Below are 23,793 nucleotides of genomic sequence, written 5' to 3' on the forward strand. Positions count from 1 at the left end.
ATTTGTTGTTTCGGGAATCCTGAATGATTTAAAAAAAAAAAAAAAATTGAAATCATCTTTTTTTTTTTTTATATAGTTTCAGTGCAAATCTGGAAGCATGCTCGCTTGAATTAATTTATGAGCCCAGGTTTTTTGGAATCTCGGGTCTGCTTTATAAGCATTCAGGCACTAGAAGTATACAATGGAATTTTTCCGTTAGCAAACGATCAATCCAAATGATATTCTCTATAGCCACTGAGCTGGAGAGACATTTTTCAGCAATGTCCTTATAAGGATAGCCCCCTTTAAGGGAGATGGATGATGAAGGGGTGGGAAGAACGGATGATAGGAAGGGAGAGAGAGAGAGAGAGAGAGAGAGGAAAAAAAGAGAGAGCTACAGTTTGCTGCTCTGGACTGTAGGAGAAGAGAATGTTTTAAATAGCATGGAATATCTTCACACAGTCACACAGCACTGCATCACTAGAGAAGGACAGCATTCCTGCAGGCATCGAAGGTTAATGCACTATTGATTATAAGCAGGTAAGTTATTTTCCTCCTTACAAGAATGACACAGGCTGCAGATTTAAATAAAAAATATAAAAAAAACAGTATTGTTTTATTCGCAGGTCTTAACGGCAGGGTTCCCCGCATGGGGGATTTCTGGGCAAATCTTTTTTTTTTTTCCAATAAAAAAATTATTTGTGCCTTAAAAAAAATAAATTATAATAATAATAATCTGGTATCGTATGTTAGAGTGGTTTGGAATGTGTATGCTAATTTTAGAACAGTATTCTTTATCTGTTTATCTTATTACTGTAAATATTGCATCGCACTAGTCAGCATTGTGTGTGTGTGTGTTTGTTTGTTTGTTTGTTTGGGTAGCTGCTGTGCTCTCTTGCTGTTCGCTCAGTGTGTCAGTGTTTGTGTTTGGTTGTGCCAGTGTGCACACTGCAAGATGTTAAATTGCTTCCATACTTATCCAAGCTGGCTGCCTAGTGCTTTCTAATGCCAAACAGTGTACTCAGTGATCACACATGGCCAATAAAGTTGATCCATGCGGAATGTAAAACTATGATAGATAGATAGATAGATTATATATAGAGATTTTAAATTTTAACAACCAGTCAGTTCTGTTGACTAATTTAGCCTGTCTTCTATGCAAAGTCAGGCTCCCAGTTTTTTGTCCTTTTTTTCTCTCTTTATTTCAACAATCTTATTTTTTAACTCCCTATATTGTATTACACCCATGACCCCTCCATCCCCCTCCACCGCTGCCTCTTACAGTTGTCCTCTACCATACCTTTACTGCCCTATCTCAAACAGAGCAGTTTTAATTCTTTATTTTTTTTATTCTTTTATTATTATTTTTGCAAAAAAGAATGGTTTATGACTTATTTTAACATTGCGTTGTTCAGCCTGTGTCCATTGGAAATTGAGGTTAAATGTTATATTGGGGTGAAACTTCACAGAAGCTAGATTCAGTAAATGTTACATGTTAATTGTCTGGCAAACTAAAGAGCCCTCTGTATTACACATCGGATCCACTGATAGGGTTCCGCACCCTTCTTCTGAATGAAACTTTTTTTTCCCACAAAGAAAAAATCAATCAACTGCGTCCAATTTTATTTAATAACTACTTAGAGGTGACTTAATCCACACTGGTTTTTTTTTCTTAATTCTATGCATTTTATTTTTTATGGGTTAATTTAAAGATATTTTAGTACTGTTAATTTTTTTAAGCCATTTTTCAAAATAGCCCAACTCCCCCCCTTAAATTACAGATATAAGTGGATGGTGTCTTTGTATTTAATAAATTAGCAATAAATTATGAGATGTTGTCAAAATATTTTATTTTTACTTTTTTTTTTTTTTAAATGTAACATATATAATTGTATTCACACTATTTAGTGTATAAGCCCCATTTGGTAGCTTTCTTAAGATGAATAGAATGCTGGCTTACTATTCTTAATGTGGGAACTTAACTTGGTTTTTCATTCGTTACAACGTGGTGTTTAATGCATGTACCCCTCTGGGTACAATTTAAAGTCGGAAATTTAGAAATTAGGTTATTCAATAGGCAAAACTGCAGTGAAATGCAAAGCGAATTTATGATATTTAGTCCAACTAAACATTAGCCTTAATTAAGTAATGCAGTAATTTAGTAATTCACCTTTTAATAAACAATTTACTGTTTAATTAATAAACTAGTGCTTCATTTTTATTCTGAATGTTTGTCTATTATATGTTACATGTTAAATGTTTTTTATGGGCATGCATACATTTATGATATTTTTGGAATTGTTACGTGCTCTGCAGAATAATGTATCAGTTGGCTTTTATTGCAAATTATGTTTGTTGTTTTTTTTTTGTCTTTGTATTTTTGGACGTCGTTATTTAATGACACTTTCAACATTACATACGTACATTTCACACTTAAGTTCATTGACAGGTTTTGCGATACATATTGCGTACTCCTCTGATGCGAATTGCTAAATTTGGCACTGGCCTTTTGTACACTTTCATCACGTGGTCCTCTAGAAAATATAGACTTAACCCCTTTATGACAAAGGGCCAGACAAGACTAATTATATAATGGCATTACAGGCTCGTCAGGTAATGTAGAGGTTAATGGGTTGAAAGAAGTTGATAGCAAGATGTTCATTACCACTGCAATATGTGTTGGATTTATATATTAATAAACATTAATGTTGTAACAAAGCGTTCCCGAGTTTCAGTTCTTGATAAAAAAACAAAAAAAAACGTGTGAGATCTAGCTAAATTATATATCAAAGCGTTCAATCAAGAAGGGATTTTCTCTGTACGTCAGTTGCACTTTTAAACAACAAGTTGTCAGCGTGAAGATTTTATTTCTCCTCCAAAGTAATCAGACTCCAAGTAATTAAATTGTGGAACGCTGTAATCATTTCGCATAATTCATTCTGTTGCGCTCTCTCTCAACTTAATTGATAGATAGTTTTGACTCCATTGTGAATCACAATATTGCGACAATTTTATTTTAACCACTTGGTTCACAGAAACGTGCTGCAGAAAATGTTGGCGCCATACGAATGCTTGCAATAATAATAATAAAAAATAAATAAATAAAAATCAGTCTTAAATTGATGGCCTTATAGGGTTACTCCAAGCACCATAACCCCTACATCATGCTGTTATGATGCTTGGAGTACCCTGGTGTCGCTCCCTGGTAATGGGGCAAACTGTTTTGCAATGGTTTGCATTCTTACTTGGGTCTCGCCGGCAGGGCCGGATTAACATAGGGGCTGATGGAGCTGCAGCTCCAGGCCCAGGCCCATGGAATAGGCCCATTTAAAAAAAAAAAAAAAAATTTTTTTTTTTTTTTACACACTACTCTTAGGTTTGCCACCTGACTGGTATTTTACTGGTTTTCCACCTGACTGGTATTTGAGGCTGCCTGGCCGTGCAGGTATTTTTCTCAGAATAAATGGAGATTACTCTGCAATACCAGCACCGGCCAGTAGGGGTCACTGTGTGTGGAGAGAGGCAGGGATAGGAAGTTACAGCATATCCCTGCCTCTCTCTACTACTTACTGATCCGTGGGGGAGCAGCAACACAGCACAGAGTCCAGACAGCAGCTCTACAGCTCAGGTAAGAGAGGGATGGGGGGAAAGGCAGCAGGGACACATGGGGACACTGAGACACTAGGGGACACATGTAGACACTGAGACACTAGGGGACACTGAGACACTAGGTGACATATGGGGACACTGAGACACTAGGGGACACAGACACTAGGGGACAAATGGGGACACAGACACTAGGGGACACTGAGACACTAGGACACATGGGGACACAGACACTGGGAGACCTAGAAACACCGAGACACTTGGGGACACTGGAAAACATGGGGACACTGAGACACTAGGGGACACTGGGACACATGGGGATGCTGAGACACATGGGGATGCTGAGACACATGGGGATGCTGTGAGACATAGGGACATTGGGAGACAATGAGACATTGGGACACAGAGACACTATGTCCCCATTTCTCCCAGTGTCCCCATGTCCACCATCCAGTGTTGCTAGTGTCTCAGTGTCCCCAAGTCTCCCAGTGTCTGTGTCCCATGTCTCTCAGTGTGCCTAGTGTCCCCATGTGTCCCAGTGTCCTTATATGTCCCAGTGTCCCCATGTCTATGTCCACAACTGTCCCCATGTCTCCCAGTGTCCCCAAGTGTCTGTCTCCCAGCCAGTGTCCCCTACCCAGTGTCCCCTAGTCTCCCAGTGTCCCCATGTCTCTGTGCCCCTAGTGTCTTAGTGTCCCCAAATGGTTCAGTGTCCCCATGTCTCCCAGTGTCTGTGTTCCTAGTGTCTCAGTGTGCCTAGTGTCCCCATGTCTCCCAGTGTCCCTATATGTCCCAGTGTCCCCATGTCTATGTCCACAACTGTCCCCATGTCTCCCAGTGTCCCCAAGTGTCTGTCTCCCAGCCAGTGCCCCCAGTGTCCCCTAGTCTCCCAGTGTCCCCTAGTCTACCAGTGTTGTCTGTGTTCCCATGTCTCTGTGTCCCTAGTGTCTTAGTGTCCCCAAATGTTTCAGTGTCCCCATATCTCCCAGTGTCTGTGTCCCTAGTGTCTCAGTGTCCCCATTTCTCCAAGTTTCCCCAAATATTTCAGTGTCACCATGTCTCCCAGTGTCCCCATGTCTCTGTGTCTCCCGGTTTCTCAGTGTCCCTGGGTCTCTCAGTGTCCCCATGTCTCTCAGTGTCCCCATGTCTCACTGTGTCCCCAGTATCCTAGTGACATGGGGACACACTGAGACATTGGGACACTGGGAGAAATGGGGACACTGAGACACTGGGAGACTAGGGGACTGGGCGACATGGGGACACTGACACTGTGATACATAGGGACACTGAGACACTGGGTGACTTGAGAGACTGAGACACTGGGAGCAATCCATCTATACAGCAGAATCAAACTGTGAGTAGTTTGTTGGTGATTTTACAGAATTTTCTCTGATGTCACTCCTTGTGATTATACAAATGATTAAGGCTAGTATTTTTTTTTCCAAGAAAGGTGGCAACCCTAACTACTCTTCACATACTCTTGCTTAAAGGAGCACTATAGGGTCAGGAACACAATCATGTATTTCTGACCCTATTATGTTAAAACCACCACCCTGGCCCCTTCTTGCCTCCCTAAGTATAGTAAAATATAACTTGTATTCAAGTCTGCAGCTGCTGGCTCTGCCGCTGAACTGACTGTCTGCTGACATCATCAGAAGTGGTGGTCTGAGCAAATTACAATACTTCCCCATGGGATTGGCTGAGACTGTCAACCAGGCAGATCAGGGGCAGAGCCAGCACAAGCCCTGGCCAATCAGCATCTCCTCATAAAGATAAATTGAATCAATGCATCTGTATGAGGAAAGTTCAGTGTCTGCATGCAGAGGGTGGAGACACTGAATGACAGTGCTGCACACTAGGCAGTACTGTCCCAGGAAGCACCTCTAGCAGCCATCTAAGGAGTGGCCAGTGGAGTTATTTTCTCTGAAAAGACAGTGTTTACTGCAAAAGGCCTGAATAGAATGATTCTACTTACCAGAACAAATACAATAAGCTGTAGTTATTATGGTGACTATAGTGTCCCTTTAAGTTTGGAAGCTTAAGAGGGATGTATGGGAACAAAACTTGTGTGGACTGGCTGACAATAAAATTAGTTTAGGTAATGCAGACGCTTGTCTCTTTTAACACTGTGGCATGTCCCCTTTCTTCTACACTCACTACATACACCTTTTCTCTGTCCCAGACTATATACCAGGAACTTCTGCCTGCTAGTAAGAAGGTAAGGAGACAAGTGGACATGTGAGTGCTAGGGGACAGTCCTTAGAAAGCATGGAGTGAACGCATCATTAGACACATTTATGTCAAGCTCAGGGTGCTGCCTGCATAGTATGCCCTTAGTTGGACAGCCTGCAGGATTGGCGGGCAGCCTGACATGCATTCATGCCAGGCTGTCCTTCAAATTCTTTGGACAGACATGCCCCCTTTTTGGGCATGTTCTCCCCTTTTAGCAGGTCTGGTCACGTGATTTGCACCAATGGCCCACCCTTTTACCCCGCCCATTGACTTCCTGCTTCACTGGACACTGCTGTTAGGGGTTATGGATTTACTTGAAAGATGAAAGCATAAATTAGAGAGAGATTAGAATAGAGTATGTGTTTTCTTATAGCCGCATCCTATGAGTTTCCCTTCAGCACCATCTCCATCAGATACATGACGCTTGGGAGGTATGACTGTTTTAGTGTTTTTGGTCAATAAGATTCCGTAATTAGGCCTATCATAATTGTCAGCACCAGGCCCAGTGTGCTCTTAATCCGGCCCTGCTCGCCGGGCGCCGAGCCTCCTCTGCTGTTGAGTGACATGCATCTGGTTTCTGCATTTCATTGGCTGAAAGCTTCAGCTGATTGCTCTCAGCCAATGAATGATCCTCTGTCCTTTAAATTGGCATAGAATTGACATTAGCCAGCACAGGACTCTTGTTTTGGACTGGCTAATAATGAGGGTTTAGTTACACCACTGGCAACAATATAATATAATATCTCTGTATGTGTATGTGACATACAGAAACACTGCACATACTAGGCACCATGACCACTTCAAATCAAGTGGACAAGGTGCTTGATGTAACCCTGTAAAGGGACACCCCCGTCTGGATTGACCATTAATTTTCAATGTATCATTCATTAAAATTAAAGGTACACTCCAGGCACCCAGACCACTTCAGCTAATTGAAGTGGTCTGGGTGCTGTGACCCTTTTGCACTTAGTGCTGCAATGTAAAACATTGCAGTTCCAGAGAACAGGAATGTTTACATTGTAGCTCTAAGTCTGCCTTCTGTGGCTGTCTAACAGAAAGCCACTAGAGGGCTTCTGCGACCTTTGGTCAGTTATCTGACGCTGGACGTCCTCACGTACCTCCAGTGTCAGATTTTCCCCATAGGAAAGCATTGAATAATGCTTTCCTATGGGGAGGTCTAATGCGCGCGTGCGGCAATTGCCGCGCATGTGCATTAGGTCTCTCCCGCTAGCAGAGCGTGGGCGAAGCCTGATCCAGTGCAGAGGGACATCGACGCTGGATTCAGGTAAGTAGCTGAAAGGGTTTAAAACCCTTTAGCAACATGGGATGGGGGACGGGAGGAAGGGGGGCACTCCAGGATTCTCTAGTGCCAGGAAAATTAGTTTGTTTTCTTGGCGCTGGAGAGTCCCTTTAAGGTACACTATAGGCATCAAAACAACTTTAGCTTAATGAAGCAGTTTGGGTGTATAGATCATGCTCCCGCAGTCTCACTCCCTAATTCTCTGCCATTTAGGAGATTAATTACTTTTGTTTCTGCTTAGGCAGCCCTAGCCACACCTCCCCTGGCTGTGACTGACACAGCCTGCATAAAAAAAATTGTTTAGTTTTCAATCAGATGTTAACTTGCTTTATACGTTTTTATCTCCGTCTCTGTAAATTGAACTTTATTCGCACACAAGAGGCTATTAACAGATCAAGAGATAAGACATTCTAAATTAATCAGAATATGCCATAAAAGAAGCTTAAACATTAGATCTTTCTTTACAGGAAGTGTTTAGGATGGCTGTGAAAGTCACATGCAGGGAGGTGTGACTAGGGCTGTATAAACAAAGTAATTTAACTCTTAAATGGCAGATAATTGAGCAGTAAGACTGCAGGGACATGATCTATACACTAAAACTGATTCATTAAGCTAAAGCTGTATTGGTGACTATAGTGTCTTCTTAACGCTCTTCTTTTCCAGTCTTTCTAAGGTATTTTGCACTCCTTCATTGTTAACCATTGAAACCAGGAACTGTGTGAGATTGGAACGACAATCCATGGTCTCCTATTGATCTCAGTGGGAGAATTAGTGAGCATGTGCACGTATCTGACATTTCCCAATGTTCCCTCATTTCTCATACAAGGCAATGCAAATTTAAAATTGAATTAAATGAAAACCATTCCTGCAAGTTAATGAACAACCAATCTTACAAGGAATGAAATTCCTTTATAAATCAGTGATCACGGGGTTCTGAATTTCCCTGAAGAAGTCTAGAAGACGAAACGCGTTGGATACCAGCTAGAGACTTTCAATGTTTTTGGCTTTTCTTTTTATTGTTCATTTTACCACAGAGGGATTTCGTTTCTCCTGGGTACCACTTGTTTAGTGGAGACAAGCTGCTTTTATCTTTTATTGATGTAAGTGCATTTTGTACTAATAAATTCTCTTTTTTACTACAATACTGCTCTATATATCTTTTTGCCTTTGAGGATTGGAGGTCTCTGCATATGCTGCTATACCACATCGCATACCCATCCTGAAGGAAACGCCGTTTTGTATATATACCCTTTGGAAGGGAGACAGGCGCTGATCTCCAGTATAATCTTGTAAGTTCTCTACCTCCGGGTCTGAACCACTCACTATTGTACATACTTCACCATTGTGTGATTTTTTTATACATTCTAGATATCCTGGAAATTGTTGTGTCATTCTATACACAGGTCGTATCTTTATGATATTTGCTCTGCTACCCCTTTAATCTGTACGGTCACTTGTTGGTGCAGTACAGATTTTCCCCTTTGTTACTATATATTTGGTGTATGTGAGGTACACTTTTGGGTGTTTAGCATTGCTCTTTGGTTCTTTTGGGATAAAATACAGTACATTTCTTTTTTTTTTTTATATCAAATTTAAAATTGAATTAAATGAAAACCATTCCTGCAAGTTAATGAACAACCAATCTTACAAGGAATGAAATGCCTTTATAAATCAGTGATCACGGGGTTCTGAATTTTATGCAAAAACGACGCATTCGTAATTAGAAAGCAAGATTGCATCTTTTTTATGATGCAAACGTTAATTAAATGTCTATATGGGAAAGAAGTGCCATTTAATAGGGTTGCCATAACTGTCTTTTACAAAATGGGGATAGATGTTTGGCACTGCCCTTATGACTAGCTACCCCTAAACCCTATGGTGACCTAATCCTGACAATAATAGTCGCTAATCCCTAAACCTAGGTTTAACTAACAAGCTTGCGCTAATATTTCTTTGCAATTGAAAGATCATTCAGAAGATCATTCAGCAGCCAATAGAGGCAATTGTGGATCTGGGGTGGGGTGGGTGGGGGGTGACCTTGCGATTTAGGAAAGGCTCTTCTCTACATGCAGGGCAATTTTTAACCCTGTGAGTGCCATGGGATCTGCTCAAAGGAAGATAATGGCAACAATATTACTCTAACGTGGTGAGAGGAAAAAAATCAATTCCGACCGGATGAGCAGAAACTCTGGATTTTTACTCAATCAGACGGGACAATTTTCCGGTCACTTAAATCCAAGAATTTTACAGTTTTCTAGGAAGTATTGAGGCCTTACATTTAACCGGAGTTATTTTTATATCCACTTTTTTGCGAATTGGTCTTACGTATATAGAATGGTAGAGTTAGAATGGAATAATGAAAAGAAAAGTCAATACGTTAAAACAAGAGGGCAAAGGGCTAAATATGGTGTATTATTTTAATATAATTGGTGGAATAAATAAAGGAAATGCACTTACAATATCCTGGAGCAGATATTTTGTTTCAAAAATATGCGCTCAGGCGGTACAATCCCCGTCAGTGGATTTGCTGGATGTCAGCAGAGGACAAACTTTGCCCCTTCCCTACATTATTTAGAGCATGCAGTAAAAATATTGCAAAAATAAATAAATCAATAAAATAAAATAAATCCTTTGTTTATTGGGTCTGTCTGCAGTCAAAGGCAGACCCCTACAATACCAGAATGAGACTCTCCAATCAGTAGCTTCACATTCTAGCCTATGGGGGCTTATCTCATAAAACTTTGTCCAGCAGAGGATTATGGGATACGCAGCTGATCCCCAATCAGTACTGCATTATAAAATGGTAGGAGCCGTATGCAGCCCAGTACTTAACAGCCTTGTTTTGCTTGCCAGCAGAGTGGCGGCCCACGAATGCACTGTTAATGTCTATGTTATGTCCAGGAAGAAGGGAGAGCCTTGCCTATTATGGGTGTAGTGTACACTCTGCACACTCTGTATGGACAATATTGACATAAGGCAATCTGCAAATAACAGGGGTATTTACTCAACTGAGAATTGTTGAGAATCTAAAGTGGGATTAAATCTAAGGCCACAATAACTCGAACTGGAAAAATTCTCCATGTCAGCTATACTTTAATTCAACTGCTCTAGCCTTAAAAAAAAAACTATAGGGTCAGGATCACAAACATTCCTGTTTCCAAAAGTATTCCTGACCCTATAGTGTTAAAACCACCATCTAGCCCCCTACCCCCCCCCCCTTGCCTCCCTAAATATAGAAAAATCTTACTTGCATTCCAGTCTGGAGCTGCTGCATCTGCCCCTAAATTGCCTGTGTCTGCTGACATTTTTAGAAGTGGAGGCCTTAGCCAATCACAATGTTTCCCCACAGGATTGGCTGAGACTGTCAAGGAGACAGACCATCTAGCCCCCCTGCCCTCCTAAAAAAAAGTAACAAATATAGTTAAATCTTACTTTTATTCAAATCTGCAGCTGTTGGCTCTGCCTCTGATCTGCCTGCTTGTCTGACATCATCAGAAGTGATTCTCTGAGCCAATCAGAATACTTTCCCATAGGATTGGCTGAGACTGTCAAGAATGCAGATCATGGGCAAATCAGCATCTCCTCAAATAGATTAATTGAATCAATGCATCTCTATGAGGAAAGATCGGTGTCTGTAGGGTGGAGACACTAAACATCAGTCACACTGTGCAGCACTGCCACAGGAAGCACCTCTAGCAGCCATCTGAGGAGTGGCCTGTAGAGTTATCACTAGTCTATAATGTAAACACTGCAATTACTGCAAAAAGCCTGAAGGGAATGATTCTACTTACCAGAACAAATACAATAAGCCGTAGTTGTTCTGGTGAGTATATGGTGTCCCTTTAAATTTGACATTTACTTTGAACAAACTTGAAATTTTCAACAATACTCCCTTTAGTAAATAATTCCTCAACATGTATAGGTGGGCACTGTTATAGCAGCAATTTTTACAAATTGGGCTCAGGCTGCTCTAACAACATGCACTTTTAGGCAGCAATGCAGTTTATATGGTGTTTAGACTGACCCTTTAAGTTTTCTGTATCAAGTGGGTCGGCGTTCATTCTAGGTTATCATTCTGGGCTGGGGCAACACCAGAGAAAATGCCCAAAAATTGTTGTGCAAGCTCGGCACTGATATTGCTCATGCAGAGGCGGCTCTAGACTTTTTGAGGCCTTAGGCGAAAATCAAATATGAGGACCCCCTCACCCCCCCCCCCCCCCGCCACACGCGCTAAAAATAAAAAATAAGCAGCCGATATTAAAATTAACTGTATAAATTTCATATTTTAAGGCAAACATTAATAAACCTCATAATCTCACTGTTCACAAACTTATTTTTGTTATTAAATTATTCTACACAATACCTATACATAAACATTTGGTATAGCTAAAAGGTTTGTGACTGACTACTTAGTTATTCTTGTTGATGTCTCCTAAAACTGAAATAAAGTTGTCAACAGTGTATTAAAAGAACACTACAGTATCAGGAGCACAAATGTGTATTCCTGACCCTATCGTGTTTAACTATTTAGCCCCCACCCCCCCCAATGTAGTAATTTCTAGAGCTGCACAAGTCAGCCAGCACCGGATCCGCCCAATTGGCTAACATAATCTAAACTGATGATCTCAGTCAATCACAATGCTTTCCCATAGGAAAGCATCGGATTGGCTGAGATCTTCAATTTTGATGTCAGCCAAGGAGTCAATACTATACTATAATACTATACTGTAATTATAACATATTACATATTATCATAATATTATTGTTAATATTAACATATTAACAATTAATATATTATTAAAGGGACACTCCAGGCACCCAGACCACTTCTGCTCATTGGAGTGGCCTGGGTGCCAACTCCCACTACTCTTAACCCTGCAAGTGTAATTATTGCAGTTTTTTTATAAACTGCAATAATTACCTTGCAGGGTTAACTCCACCTCTAGTGGCTGTCTACTAGACAGCCACTAGAGGTCACTTCCTCCTTCATAGCACAGATTATCTCCAGCGTCTCCAGCGTCGCTCATTTCCTCATAGGAAAGCATTGAAAATCTTTTTCAATGCTTTGCTATGGGGAGCGCTAATGCGCATTAGGTCTCCTCGGCCGGTGGGAGGGATCAGTCTCGCCCACCGGCCGACGGAGACAGTAGGAGTAGCGGCGCAGAGGAGGAGACAGCGACGAGGGACATCGTCACTGCCTCAGGTAAGTGAATGAAGGGGTTTTCACCCCTTCAGTAACCGGGTATTGGGGGGTGGGAGGGACAGGGTACCTCTAGTGCCAGGAAAACTGATTTTCCTGGCACTGGAGTTTTCCTTTAATGATAATAATTAATATAATAATTATGATAATATATTATAATTATAGCAAATAATATAATTATTATATTATTAATAATATTTTATATTTTTAAGTAATATTGTCATGATATACCACCATTATTCTGTGGAAAGATGGGGGGGTACAGCTCTCCTGCTTTTTTTTCTCTCTTCTGCTCTGCTCTCCTTCCCTTTTCTTTATTTTCCTTTGCTCTCTTTCCCTTCAATTTATTTTCCATGTGCTCTCCTTCCCTTCCCCTTTAATTTATTTTCCATGTGCTCTTTCCCTTCCCCTTTAATTTATTTTCCATGTGCTCTCCTTCCCTTCCCCTTTAATTTATTTTCCATGTGCTCTTTCCCTTCCCCTTTAATTTATTTTCTTTTGCTCTCCTTCCATTCCCCTTTAATTTATTTTCCATGTGCTCTCCTTCCCTTCCCCTTTAATTTATTTTCCATGTGCTCTTTCCCTTCCCCTTTAATTTATTTTCCTTTGCTCTCCTTCCCTTCCCCTTTAATTTATTTTGCTCTCCTTCCCTTCCCCTTTAATTTATTATAATTTGCTCTCCTTCCCTTCCCCTTTAATTTATTTTCTTTTGCTCTCCTTCCCTTCCCCTTTAATTTATTTTAATTTGCTCTCCTTCCCTTCCCCTTTAATTTATTTTCCTTTGCTCTCCTTCCCTTCCCCTTTAATGTATTTTAATTTGCTCTCCTTCCCTTCCCCTTTAATTTATTTTCTTTTGCTCTCCTTCCCTTCCCCTTTAATTTATTTTAATTTGCTCTCCTTGCCTTCCCCTTTAATTTATTTTCTTTTGCTCTCATTCCCTTCCCCTTTAATATATTTTAATTTGCTCTCCTTCCCTTCCCCTTTAATTTATTTTAATTTGCTCTCCTTTCCTTCCCCTTTAATTTATTTTCTTTTGCTCTCCTTCCCTTCCCCTTTAATTTATTTTCCTTTGCTCTCCTTACCTTTTTCTCTCTTCTCCTCTGCTCTCCTGAGTCCTTCCGTTTTCTCTCTTCTCCTCTGCTCTCTTTTCTTCAGCAGCAGCTACTCTTCTCTCTTCTTCTTGGTACCGCTGGCGGGGGAATGCAGGGAGGGGTTACGTTGTGACGTCGTCGCATCGTGATGTCATCGGCATCGCAGATTGCCCGGTTACCAGGAAGTGTGCAGGAGGATGGGAGGGGACTCACTCCTGCACGGGGAAACCCATGTGAGAGGGTTTCATCTTGTAATAGCGCCGGCGCCGCGGCAATCTTGATGCGGCCGCCGGCCGGCATTAAAGTATTTAATAATATTTATTTTTTTACTGGGAAAGAAAGCCCTGCAGCGGCTCTCTAATTACACGGTTTAGGCGGCCGCGAGGCCCCTTTTAGCGCGAGGCCTTAAACCGCCTAATTAGAGAGCCGCCTCTGTGCTCATGGCAATGTGAGAAAACCAGGCTTCTCAACTATGCTAATTTCAGGAAGTTGGTTCTTATTTCAAAGTCCTGTCCCATCTCCCGGCTTTGTTCCTTGGTGTTCCCAGAAGCATAATGAGAGTGCATCATTAGACACAATTACAATTTCTTAAGGGCACTAGAGTGCTATAAGAGCTCATTGCATAGTCCGCCTTACGTGGCTGGTCTTTGTCATTCTTTGGGCAGACCTGCCTCTTTCTGGGTTAGTCTACTCCTTTGGACAGCACTTCTTAACTGGTCTTCCCCATTTTACCTCACTTGCCAGCATCCCACTTTGTGGCATGGCAATGTTAGGGGTATGGCTGGGAATGACAAAGAGATACACAGAGGGGTTTGGGGAGAAAGAGACAAACAGTGTCAGGGGAAGAGACACACAGAGGACTGAGGGGAGAGGCACACAGTGGACTGGGGGGTGAGGAGAGGCACACAAAGAACTGGGAGGTGAGGAAAGGCAAACAGAAGGCTGAAAGATGGTAATGAAAGACGCATAGAGGGCTGAGGGGGGAGGAGAGGCATACAGAGGACTGGGGGGGAGAGGCACACAGAGAGGGGGACAAAGAGACACATACGGTGGGTGGGGTCAAAAGAGACACACAGAGGGCTTGGAGTAACAAAGAGACACACAGAGGGGCTGGGGGAAAAGAGAGAGACACACAAATGGGCTGGGGGAAAAGACATACAGCTGGGGTGGAGGGGGAAACCCCTAAAGAATCTGGGGAGGGAAGAAAGACACAGAGGAGCTGGGGAAGAGGATAGAGATACACAAAGGAGTTGGAGAGAAAGAGAGACAGACACAAAGGGACTGAGAAAAGAAAGACACACAAAGTTGACAATATTTGTTTTTGTTTGGGGGGAGCAGGTAGATGGTCTTGCCTAGGGTGCAAAATAGTCTTGCACTGGCCTTGCACATACTTGCACCATACCTTGTTTTCTGGCTGGAAACCTTTTATGTGAATTACTCCTACGAACATGTCCAGTGGTGTACCCTTTGGCAAATGCAGACCCCTGCTGGACTTCTGGTTGATTTGCATCCTTATGTCCCCTAGATGCTTTGAGTGTGAGAATAATTTCCCATGTTTCCACTTGAGCAAATGCAGGGAATCATGGGACATCCTTGAGAGAGTTGTGTATGCGAGATTGACAGACTTCCTAGAATCCAGCTCTATGCTTGACCAGCTTCAATCTGGATTCCGCACTCGTCACTCTGGTGAAACAGCTTTGACCAAAGTATTCAATGATCTTATCACTGCAAAATCCCATGGCCACTACTCTATCCTAATTCTCCTTGACCTTTCTGCTGCTTTTGACACTGTTGATCATCAACAGCTTCTTCTTATCTTCGAGATACCGCTCTCTCCTGGTGCTCCTCCTACCCCTGCCAGCGCTCATTCAGTGTTTGTTTCTCTAGCTCTGCCTCTTCTCCCCAATCACACTCTGTTGGTGTTCCTTAAGGGTCTGTCCTTGGTCCCCCATTATTTTCAATCTATACTGCCCCTCTTGGTAAACTCATCAGCTCATTCGACTTCCAATAGAATTTCTATGCAGATGATGCAAATTTACCTGTCCTCCCCTGATTTCTCACCACCCCTCTTGACTGGTGTCTCTGACTGTCACTCTGCTATTTCCAACTGGATGGCTGCTCATTTCCTTAAACTGAACCTGTCCAAAAGAGAACTTCTGGTCTTCCCTCCCTCAAATGTTGCTACTCCCTTGTCTGTGTCCCTCCAAGTCAATGGCGCTACCATCCACTCTACCTCTAAGGCTCGCTGCCTAGGTGTTCTCTTTGACTCCGAGCTCTCCTTCTCCCCTCATGTCTAATCAAATCGCCAAATCCTGCCGCTTTCATCTCAAAAATATTGTGCGCATCCGACCCTATTTAATGCCTGATACAGCAAAGGTGCTTGTCCATGCTCCTGTCCTCTCTCGTCTTGACTACTGTAATTCGCTGCTCAGTGGTCTTTATGTGATCCCAACCTGCCCCATTACAGTCTATAATGAATGCAGCAGCGAGGCTCATCTTCCTGTCACCTTCTCAAATAATTAAATAGTTAATTATTTTATTCCAAATCCTATGTTAATTTTTTTGGCATGCGGTTCATTAAGAGGTTTCTGCATTAGTTTGTTGTCAAGTTGATTTATTTATTTTAAATTCTTTATTTATTCCAATACAGGGTAACAAAAATAATGCGTACAAAACAAGATAACATTGCGTACAATCAAAACTTTGTACAATCATGATTTCCATGTTCATTTACATATTGCCAGCAAAATTACAGCCAGTGACATAGATATCTTTAAAAGCTTCAGCAACTTTGTATCGTGAAGTAGAGTATGGATTCGTATATCCCGTCTCTGGTTTTTATTTAAATAAAAAGGAAAGAGATCCCTGTACCACAATACACACAGTCAGAGAACATCGAAATGTCATATGGTCATTGGTCCGTAAGTGCATCTCGTAAAGGATTACGACCATAGCTAAAGCCTGTTGAGGTGCCTATATCTAATAAATAGGCATTTGTTTTATAGAATCTTCAATTGCTCAGACTCTAAGCAGCATCTTCTTTATAAACAAGGATGGAAAGTGGGGGGATAAAAGTATAATTGTGTAATTTTCAATACAACTATTACCACTTTTAGGTACATTTATTAAACTAAGAATTAGAGATAAGAAGTGATTTGCAAAACGTGTGCCAGAATATTGGAGTCGGTACATTTCCTAGCTGTTCTAGTGATCAGAAGATTTATTGCACAGCTATTTTAGTCTGTATTTTTAAAGTTAAAAACGATAAATATAGCAATCAAGATAACATATCAACTTTGACTCCTTATTTCACCCAATCAGAGATTTTTTTTTTTTCAATTGCTGAGGAAATCCTTCATAGTCTGTTAATGTCATATCGTCCGTGACCTAACAACAGATTTACAAAAAACATTTATTTGAGTAATCAGGCCATGTCAAAATTCAGCAAATATTTGTAAAATGACTAATATCCCTGAAGTCTTCTAAATTGATTAAGCAATTTGCTTCATGTCTCAAACCAATAGGTTTTTATATGAATCAGACATCTTTAGCCACTTGAAGTCTAGTGCGAGTCAGGCAAAGGATATGTTTGGATGGAACGGAGCAAAGATTTCTCTACTGGTCAATTTATGTCATGGAATGCAAGTAGTCAATGGCTAATACTAGTTAGAAAGAATGTGTCAATCCTTCCAGTTTCTGCTATATTTCAAGTACCCCCTTCTGACTTTTATTTTCATTTTATTTCTTTCAGTCTACCAGACTTAGAAATGTAGTTTTACTCCACAGGTTTCTTAGCAACAAGATTTGGTACAATTGATCCAATTTTTTTTTTAAATGCAGGCTGAGGGTCATATTTTGAAAATTCTGGATAAAGGCTCTAAAATCAAAGAAATATGTCACTATCGTATGTGTATGCATGTGTTTTCAATTTGGAGATATCCCGTTTCATGATATTTTGCCCTTTTAGAATTTAGTTTAGGAAATTTTCCCATGGGAGATGAAAGAGATATTTTGAAGGATGTATTTCCTGTCCAAAAAACACAAAAGGAATTTTATCATCTTTGGTAACAGTTTCACATAAAGTCTCCGATTCTCAGAATGGTCCTACTTCTTTTGTAGATGTATCTGAAAGCCTGAACAATTGTTCTGTTATTTAATCTAGTCATTTTTAGTCTATTTCATATGTTTTGGTTCATCACAGAGATCCATCTCACTACTCATTGGCATTCCAAATACCCCCATTGCCCCTCCTTATCCTTCATTGTCCCTGCTGCCACCAGTCTCACTTTCATGACTGAACGCTACTCCCACCCATGAGCCCTTTGCCAATCATTACATTGTCTTCCTGTACTCTTCAGGATCCAATCCGAACTGCTAACACTAACCTACAAAGCCGCAACTAACTCCACTCCTTGTTACATTTCCTCTTTACTCAATAAACACACCTCTTTATGTTCCACTCTGTCAATGACCTTTTCCTAACATCTACTCGTTCCTGAATGGCCAATGCTCATCTGCATGATTTTAAGGGCTTCTCGGTTTCTGTGGAATTTGCTACCCCATCTCATCAGACTCTCCCGTAGCCTCCAGTCCTTTAAGAAGTCACTGAAAATGCACCTTTTTTTTAGAAAAGCCTACCATCTTCATGGGTGATGTTCCTCTCATTTCACTGCCCTCATCACATCCTTTGCCCTTAATAACTCAGCTCATGCTCTCTCCTACCACTGTTCGGTTCTTCCACACATTACTTTTACCAGTTTATTTCGACATCTTATCCATCAATCCCTCCACCTCTCTGCTTTTATATTTCATATGTGCCTTTGCCCCATATCCATAGACTTTAACTTAATTTGAGCAGGTCCTTCTCCTTGTGTTGCTGTTATATTCCATATGCATATTACTTATATCAAATATCCCAATGTTATAAAAAATGCTGCATAATATGTTGACGCTATATTAATGACCATAATAATAATATGCTCTGTCCAAATAATGTATTATTTATTCTATTTGCATAAAGGGACTAATGAAATATAATCCTATGTATATTTCTAGTAAAGTATGATGTTGTATCTAAGACAGCTTTTTAACTCTCCATTTTTTGTTGAACTATAAATTGTAAGGTACTTTGTTGGAGAGCTATTGGGTGGCTACCTGTGTTCTATGATAACATCAGTCGGCAAGTAGACATTCGACCATGAATTGCACTCTAATTGGCAACACAAGGTTTTAAAATAAAGCAGGGTCTTTTTTAATTCAGCTTCTATATATATATATATATCTCTCTTCATGTTCCTTCTACAGAACACCAGTTAGACTGAATTACGACCATGCCTCTTGGGAAGAACGGAAAGAAGAAAGTGGAGGACATCAGTATGGTTTATGACATCAAGGAGAAGTTGGGAGCGTGAGTATCTGACAAAGAAGGGGGGATTTAAATCAATGGAGGAAAGGTTATGACCTTCTTAAAGATATGCAGTGACCTGATGTGTTATACCTTATGCCTTTAAGTGTTTTTGGTTTCATTAGGTCCTTTGGAGAATTTTAATTGTGAAACATACTAGAGACTATCCAGTAAATTACGGGGTATAAATGACAGAGTTCATGCATGACGGCGAGACAAATCCTGGCAAAACCATCTTTGATTACATCATTGATATGTTATAATGATGGCAACACTTGTTTTAATTGTTCTGATTGCTAGATCCCTAATTGGTATGATTTTTTAAAAAAAATTCATAGAATCACTGTTGAATTTAAAGATTGTAATATAATGGAGTTTTTTTGGTGATAACTTTTGGTCATTGAGGCCAGAGAGGACAATAACATACCAAGGAGTTTAATCGAGTAGAATAATATTTATTGGAATCAATACAATTACAGGAAAGTCCAGATTTATACACTAATGTGAGAACTGTTGGGAATTCAAAGTGGATTTCACATTTTAATCCAAACTAGACAAAACTGGAAGCATAGCTGGCTTGGGGAGTTTTTTTTCCCAATTGGGTTATTTTTTAATTGAAATTTGAAATTCACTCTGAATTCCAAACAATCTTCACTGTAGTGAATAACCCAGTGTTTATTTTAATGCTCATATTCCAGGTTTCTGGGCTGGCTGCTTGGGTGGTTATGACGTCACTCCGTTACGATGTAACACAGGGCAACTTGTAATATTACATGACATGATAGCTATCTAGGAAGGTGTCATCCTTAAAAAGGAGAATATTTTATGTAACAGACACAATATCGTAATGGAAGCTACACAATTGCTCGTTCATACCAAGGCAATTAATTATAGCCGTGTTTTTTTAGCTTTGTCATGGTAACAATAATTACTGTGTTCTAACCAGATCAGACCAAGTATTTCTATGTACTAAACAAACTAAATCTAATTTAAATACACGATTTCCGTAGCAAATTGGTTCAGCTTATTGTATTTATATCACAGCACTTATCACTATAACGATACATATTTCCCATTTAAGGATTGTCCAGCACAGTATATCGATTTCCTCCTTTCTTGGCTGAACTCGTTAGCGGCGGTCTAGGCCCCAACGATGTGTCCTATTAATAAGTCAGGTGTTATGACATCTGCGTCACCGTAAGAGTAAAATCTTTGAGTCTAGCAGGTGTTGCTGAAAAAAATAAAAAAATAAAAAAAAAAATAGAAAAAACTAAGCAAAAACACTCAATGCTGTTTTTTAGAATTTTAACTATCACTGAAACATGAAATATGGTTGTACATTGTCCCATATATCCAGACTTTTTTGCATCTACAAGCCTCGTGCTTATTTATATTTCATGAAAGCCTAAGGCATTTCCCAAGCATTTTTCAATTCTCCAGTTCTGTATCACCGCACCATGTCCGCTGAACTAGTTCTTCACTGCCCTAATTATCTACTAACTTTGAACTCTAACTTTGAACTTCAGGAGAAAAAGACCAAGGTATTTATTATAGTTACCATCATCCAAATTGTACAAGGGTATTGAAATGTCTTTAATTAGTCATAAAAAGTCCCGCCCCTTGCAAAGCATTGGGAGGCTACTGCGCATGCTCGGCAAAACGCTGCACTGTGCCAATCAGCACATCCTCATAGAGCTGCACTGAATCAATGCATCTCTATGGGGACTGCTGAGCGCCTCCATGCAGAGCGTGAAGAAGTTGAACACTGTGCAGCACTGACCCAGGAAGCACCTCTAGTGGTCGTCTGAGTGACTGCTGCTAGAGGTGTTCCTTGGCAGCAATGTAAACACTGCATTTTCTCTGAAAAAACAGTGTTTACCGTGCTCAACCTGCAGGAATAGGCTATAGACACCAGAACCACTACATTAAGCTGTACCTGTTCTGGTGACTAAAGGGTCCTTTTAATAGATTTCAGAAGCAACTTTTTTTTTTTTTAATAGGACTGAATATTTGTGTTTATAGAAGTCTCTTCTATAAACTATCCTTGCAATAAAATGCAATATAACTTATAAAATCCTGCATCGTGAAACTGCGCCAACATTGTCCGATCTTCTACTGCCTGTTGAGGGCTATTTCATTTAGCTTACCATTCCATTTGTACTGTATTGTAGTAAATGCAGTCGTTATTACGACATACATAGTTCTTTTAGTAATAATATTTATTACCATCACGAAGGAGCAGATCGAAAGAGAAACGTCTCTGCTCTCACGATCGATCATTGAATAGAAATTTCTTAAAAACTGCCAGCCTTTTTGTGAGTGACAGTTATATCTGGACATCTAGTTATATTTCTTGCTACCCCTATCGGGTACCCGAGGTGGAAGAAGAAGAAATGAGGCAGAAAAGCTGCTTGAACATTCCAAAGAAGTGGCTGGAAATAGCTACGAAGGACAGAGACAGCAATATAAATTGTTTGTTTCTGTCTAGCAGTTCACACAGAGCTGTCATGCTCACGCTTACATTGTCTGTCACTTTATATCGGTACGGTGGCTGCATTATCTGACTTTATATTTGTCTTTTTCATATATGTGTCTCACCAAATACATCTCCTGAACGTTAGGATCAGATTGGACAGGGAACAACTTTGGGGCAAGAGTAGACAACTTTGCTTTGATGTTCTACTAGGGAGTTATTAAGGTGACCACATGACTTCTTAATCCGGGATCCATTAAAAAAAAAAAAAAAGCATACTTCAACGATTATTATTATTTTATTATTTATATAGCGCCATCACATTCCGTAGCGCTGTACATTGGGTGGACATGTAATTTTAACCAGACGATTGGACGTACAGGAACAGAGAGGTGGATGAGCTTACATTCTAGATGGAGTGGGGTATAGTGACACAAAGGGTAAAAGTAGGGGTATGAAGTAGGTTGTTAGAAAAGTATTCATTGAGGGCTTAGTAGTAGTGATGTCGCGAACATAAAATTTTCCGTTCGCGAACGGCGAACGCGAACTTCCGCAAATGTTAGCGAACGCCCGAACCGGGTGAACCGCCATAGACTTCAATAGGCAGGCGAATTTTAAAACCCACAGGGACTCTTTCTGGCCACAATAGTGATCGAAAAGTTGTTTCATGGGGACTTACACCTGGACTGTGGCATGCCGGAGGGGGATCCATGGCAAAACTCTCATGGAAAATTACATAGTTGATGCAGAGTCTGGTTTTAATCCATAAAAGGCATAAATAACCTAACATTCCTAAATTGTTTGGAATAACGTGCTTTAAAACATCAGGTATGATGTTGTATCTATCAGGTAGTGTAAGGGTTACGCCCGTTTCACAGTGACAGACCAAACTCCCCATTTAACGCACGGCAAACAACCGCAAACAGTCCATTTGCACAACCGCAAACTCCCCATTTGCACAAGGTTGGATACCAAGCTAGCCATGTCCCGTTCCTTGTCCTCACTGATGTCATTGAAGGTCTCTTCCTCCACCCAGCCATGTACAACACCAAGGGTCCCCGAAAGGTGACAACAAGCCCCCTGTATTTTTTTTTTTAAATGTACACTACTGTTACACCAGATATGAGTTGCACTGGTGTGACACTGTGCCCTGGCAGGCCCTGAAACGCACACGTGTGAAGGAAACTGACTGCTATTATATTATAGTCAAAAAAGTTTAGTTTTTTTAAATGCAAGCTATTGTGACACCAGATATGAGTGGTGGCACTGGGCAAGCGGGCACAGTATACGCTGTGAGCCTGACACACACGCTGGCAGGCAGGCAACTGCAATTAGATTACACAGGAAAAAAAAAGGAGACTGATGTTCTAGCCCTAAAAAGGGCTTTTTGGGGTGCTGTCCTTACAGCAGAGATCAGATGAGTCCTTCAGGACTGTAGTGGACACTGAATACAGTAGCCTAGCTATCGATTTCCCTATTAAATCAGCAGCAGCTACACTGTCCCTCCTCTCGCTAAGAATGCAGCTTCCGGGGGGCGGGGCCTAGCTGTCATGGAGGAAAGACGCACTTCGTGTGAGCTCCCTCAATATCTCACTTTAAGCAGCTATCAACAAGCGAATTTCACCCCAGAAGGGGATGACCCAGCAATGTTGCTCCTACCTGACCGACCCGACATGCTTAATAGCGGTCAGCAACTCGACAGAGTCTTACTTACCACCGCGTGGCAAGTGTGGCCTGGTGGTCACCGGGCGGGAGAGGCGGACGATCTCCCGATCCTGGGATGCCCAGGAGCAGCTACTTCCTAACAGGAGCTCCGTTACCCCCCCTCGGACCGGTGGGGGTTATCCCGGTCCCCCCCGCGTCCAAGGCTGTCTGGAGCTAATGGACGCACAGAGCACAGCCGCCCAGGCTGACATACTCATCTGCGACTCTCCCAATATTGCGGCAGCCGCGTGTCCTCCTGGTACCAGCAAAGCATGGCAGGATATTGAGTCTAAGCTGGACAGACTTTAATCAATTTTGGAAGCAAATAACAAGCAGGAAGCCCCAACAAGCTCCACCACAGCCCCAACAAGCTCCACCACAACTAAGCGAAGCAGTCCCCATTAAAATCCACCAACGCAAAAGGCGTCGAAGACGGGACCGGAGGCACAAACAGAAATGCAGAGCCTGCCCCACGTCAAGCACTTGCCTCCACCTTAAGCCACCACAATCCCACACCGGACGTAAAGCACCACCGGGACAGATCTGACCACCCGACAAAACAAGCTTCCACCACATCAAGCCGCGAACCCGGCACTCAGCCAGAGACTTGCCTTTGTTGTTCCAGGTATCAGGGACTCCCAGGGTCTGCACCTGTTGCCCAGAAGGGATCGGATGATCAAAAGCAGTAAACAGCAGCCTGCCAAGCATGTCCCACTATAGCCGATCCTCCAGACCATGCCTTTGATCACATGAACTGCTCTCTGCACATTAACTAATCGTAAAGTAGCAAGCGTTTAAACATGT

At 41.3% G+C, this 23,793-nt stretch overlaps 1 protein-coding gene across 1 annotated transcript in view; it reads left to right on the plus strand.

Moving 5' to 3' along the window:
- The first annotated feature begins 338 nt into the window (after positions 1 to 338).
- The window catches only part of PNCK (pregnancy up-regulated nonubiquitous CaM kinase), a 65,679-nt gene continuing 42,224 nt past the window's right edge, over positions 339 to 23,793 (plus strand). Inside the window, exons 1-2 of the mRNA XM_063432729.1 lie at positions 339 to 519; positions 18,713 to 18,815. Coding sequence (XP_063288799.1) covers positions 18,739 to 18,815 — 77 coding nt within the window. The 5' untranslated portion in view covers positions 339 to 519; positions 18,713 to 18,738. The remainder of the gene's footprint in view (positions 520 to 18,712; positions 18,816 to 23,793) is intronic.

This window comes from Pelobates fuscus, chromosome 9 (genome assembly GCF_036172605.1).
Source record: "Pelobates fuscus isolate aPelFus1 chromosome 9, aPelFus1.pri, whole genome shotgun sequence".
In the NCBI taxonomy this organism is placed as follows: domain Eukaryota; kingdom Metazoa; phylum Chordata; class Amphibia; order Anura; family Pelobatidae; genus Pelobates; species Pelobates fuscus.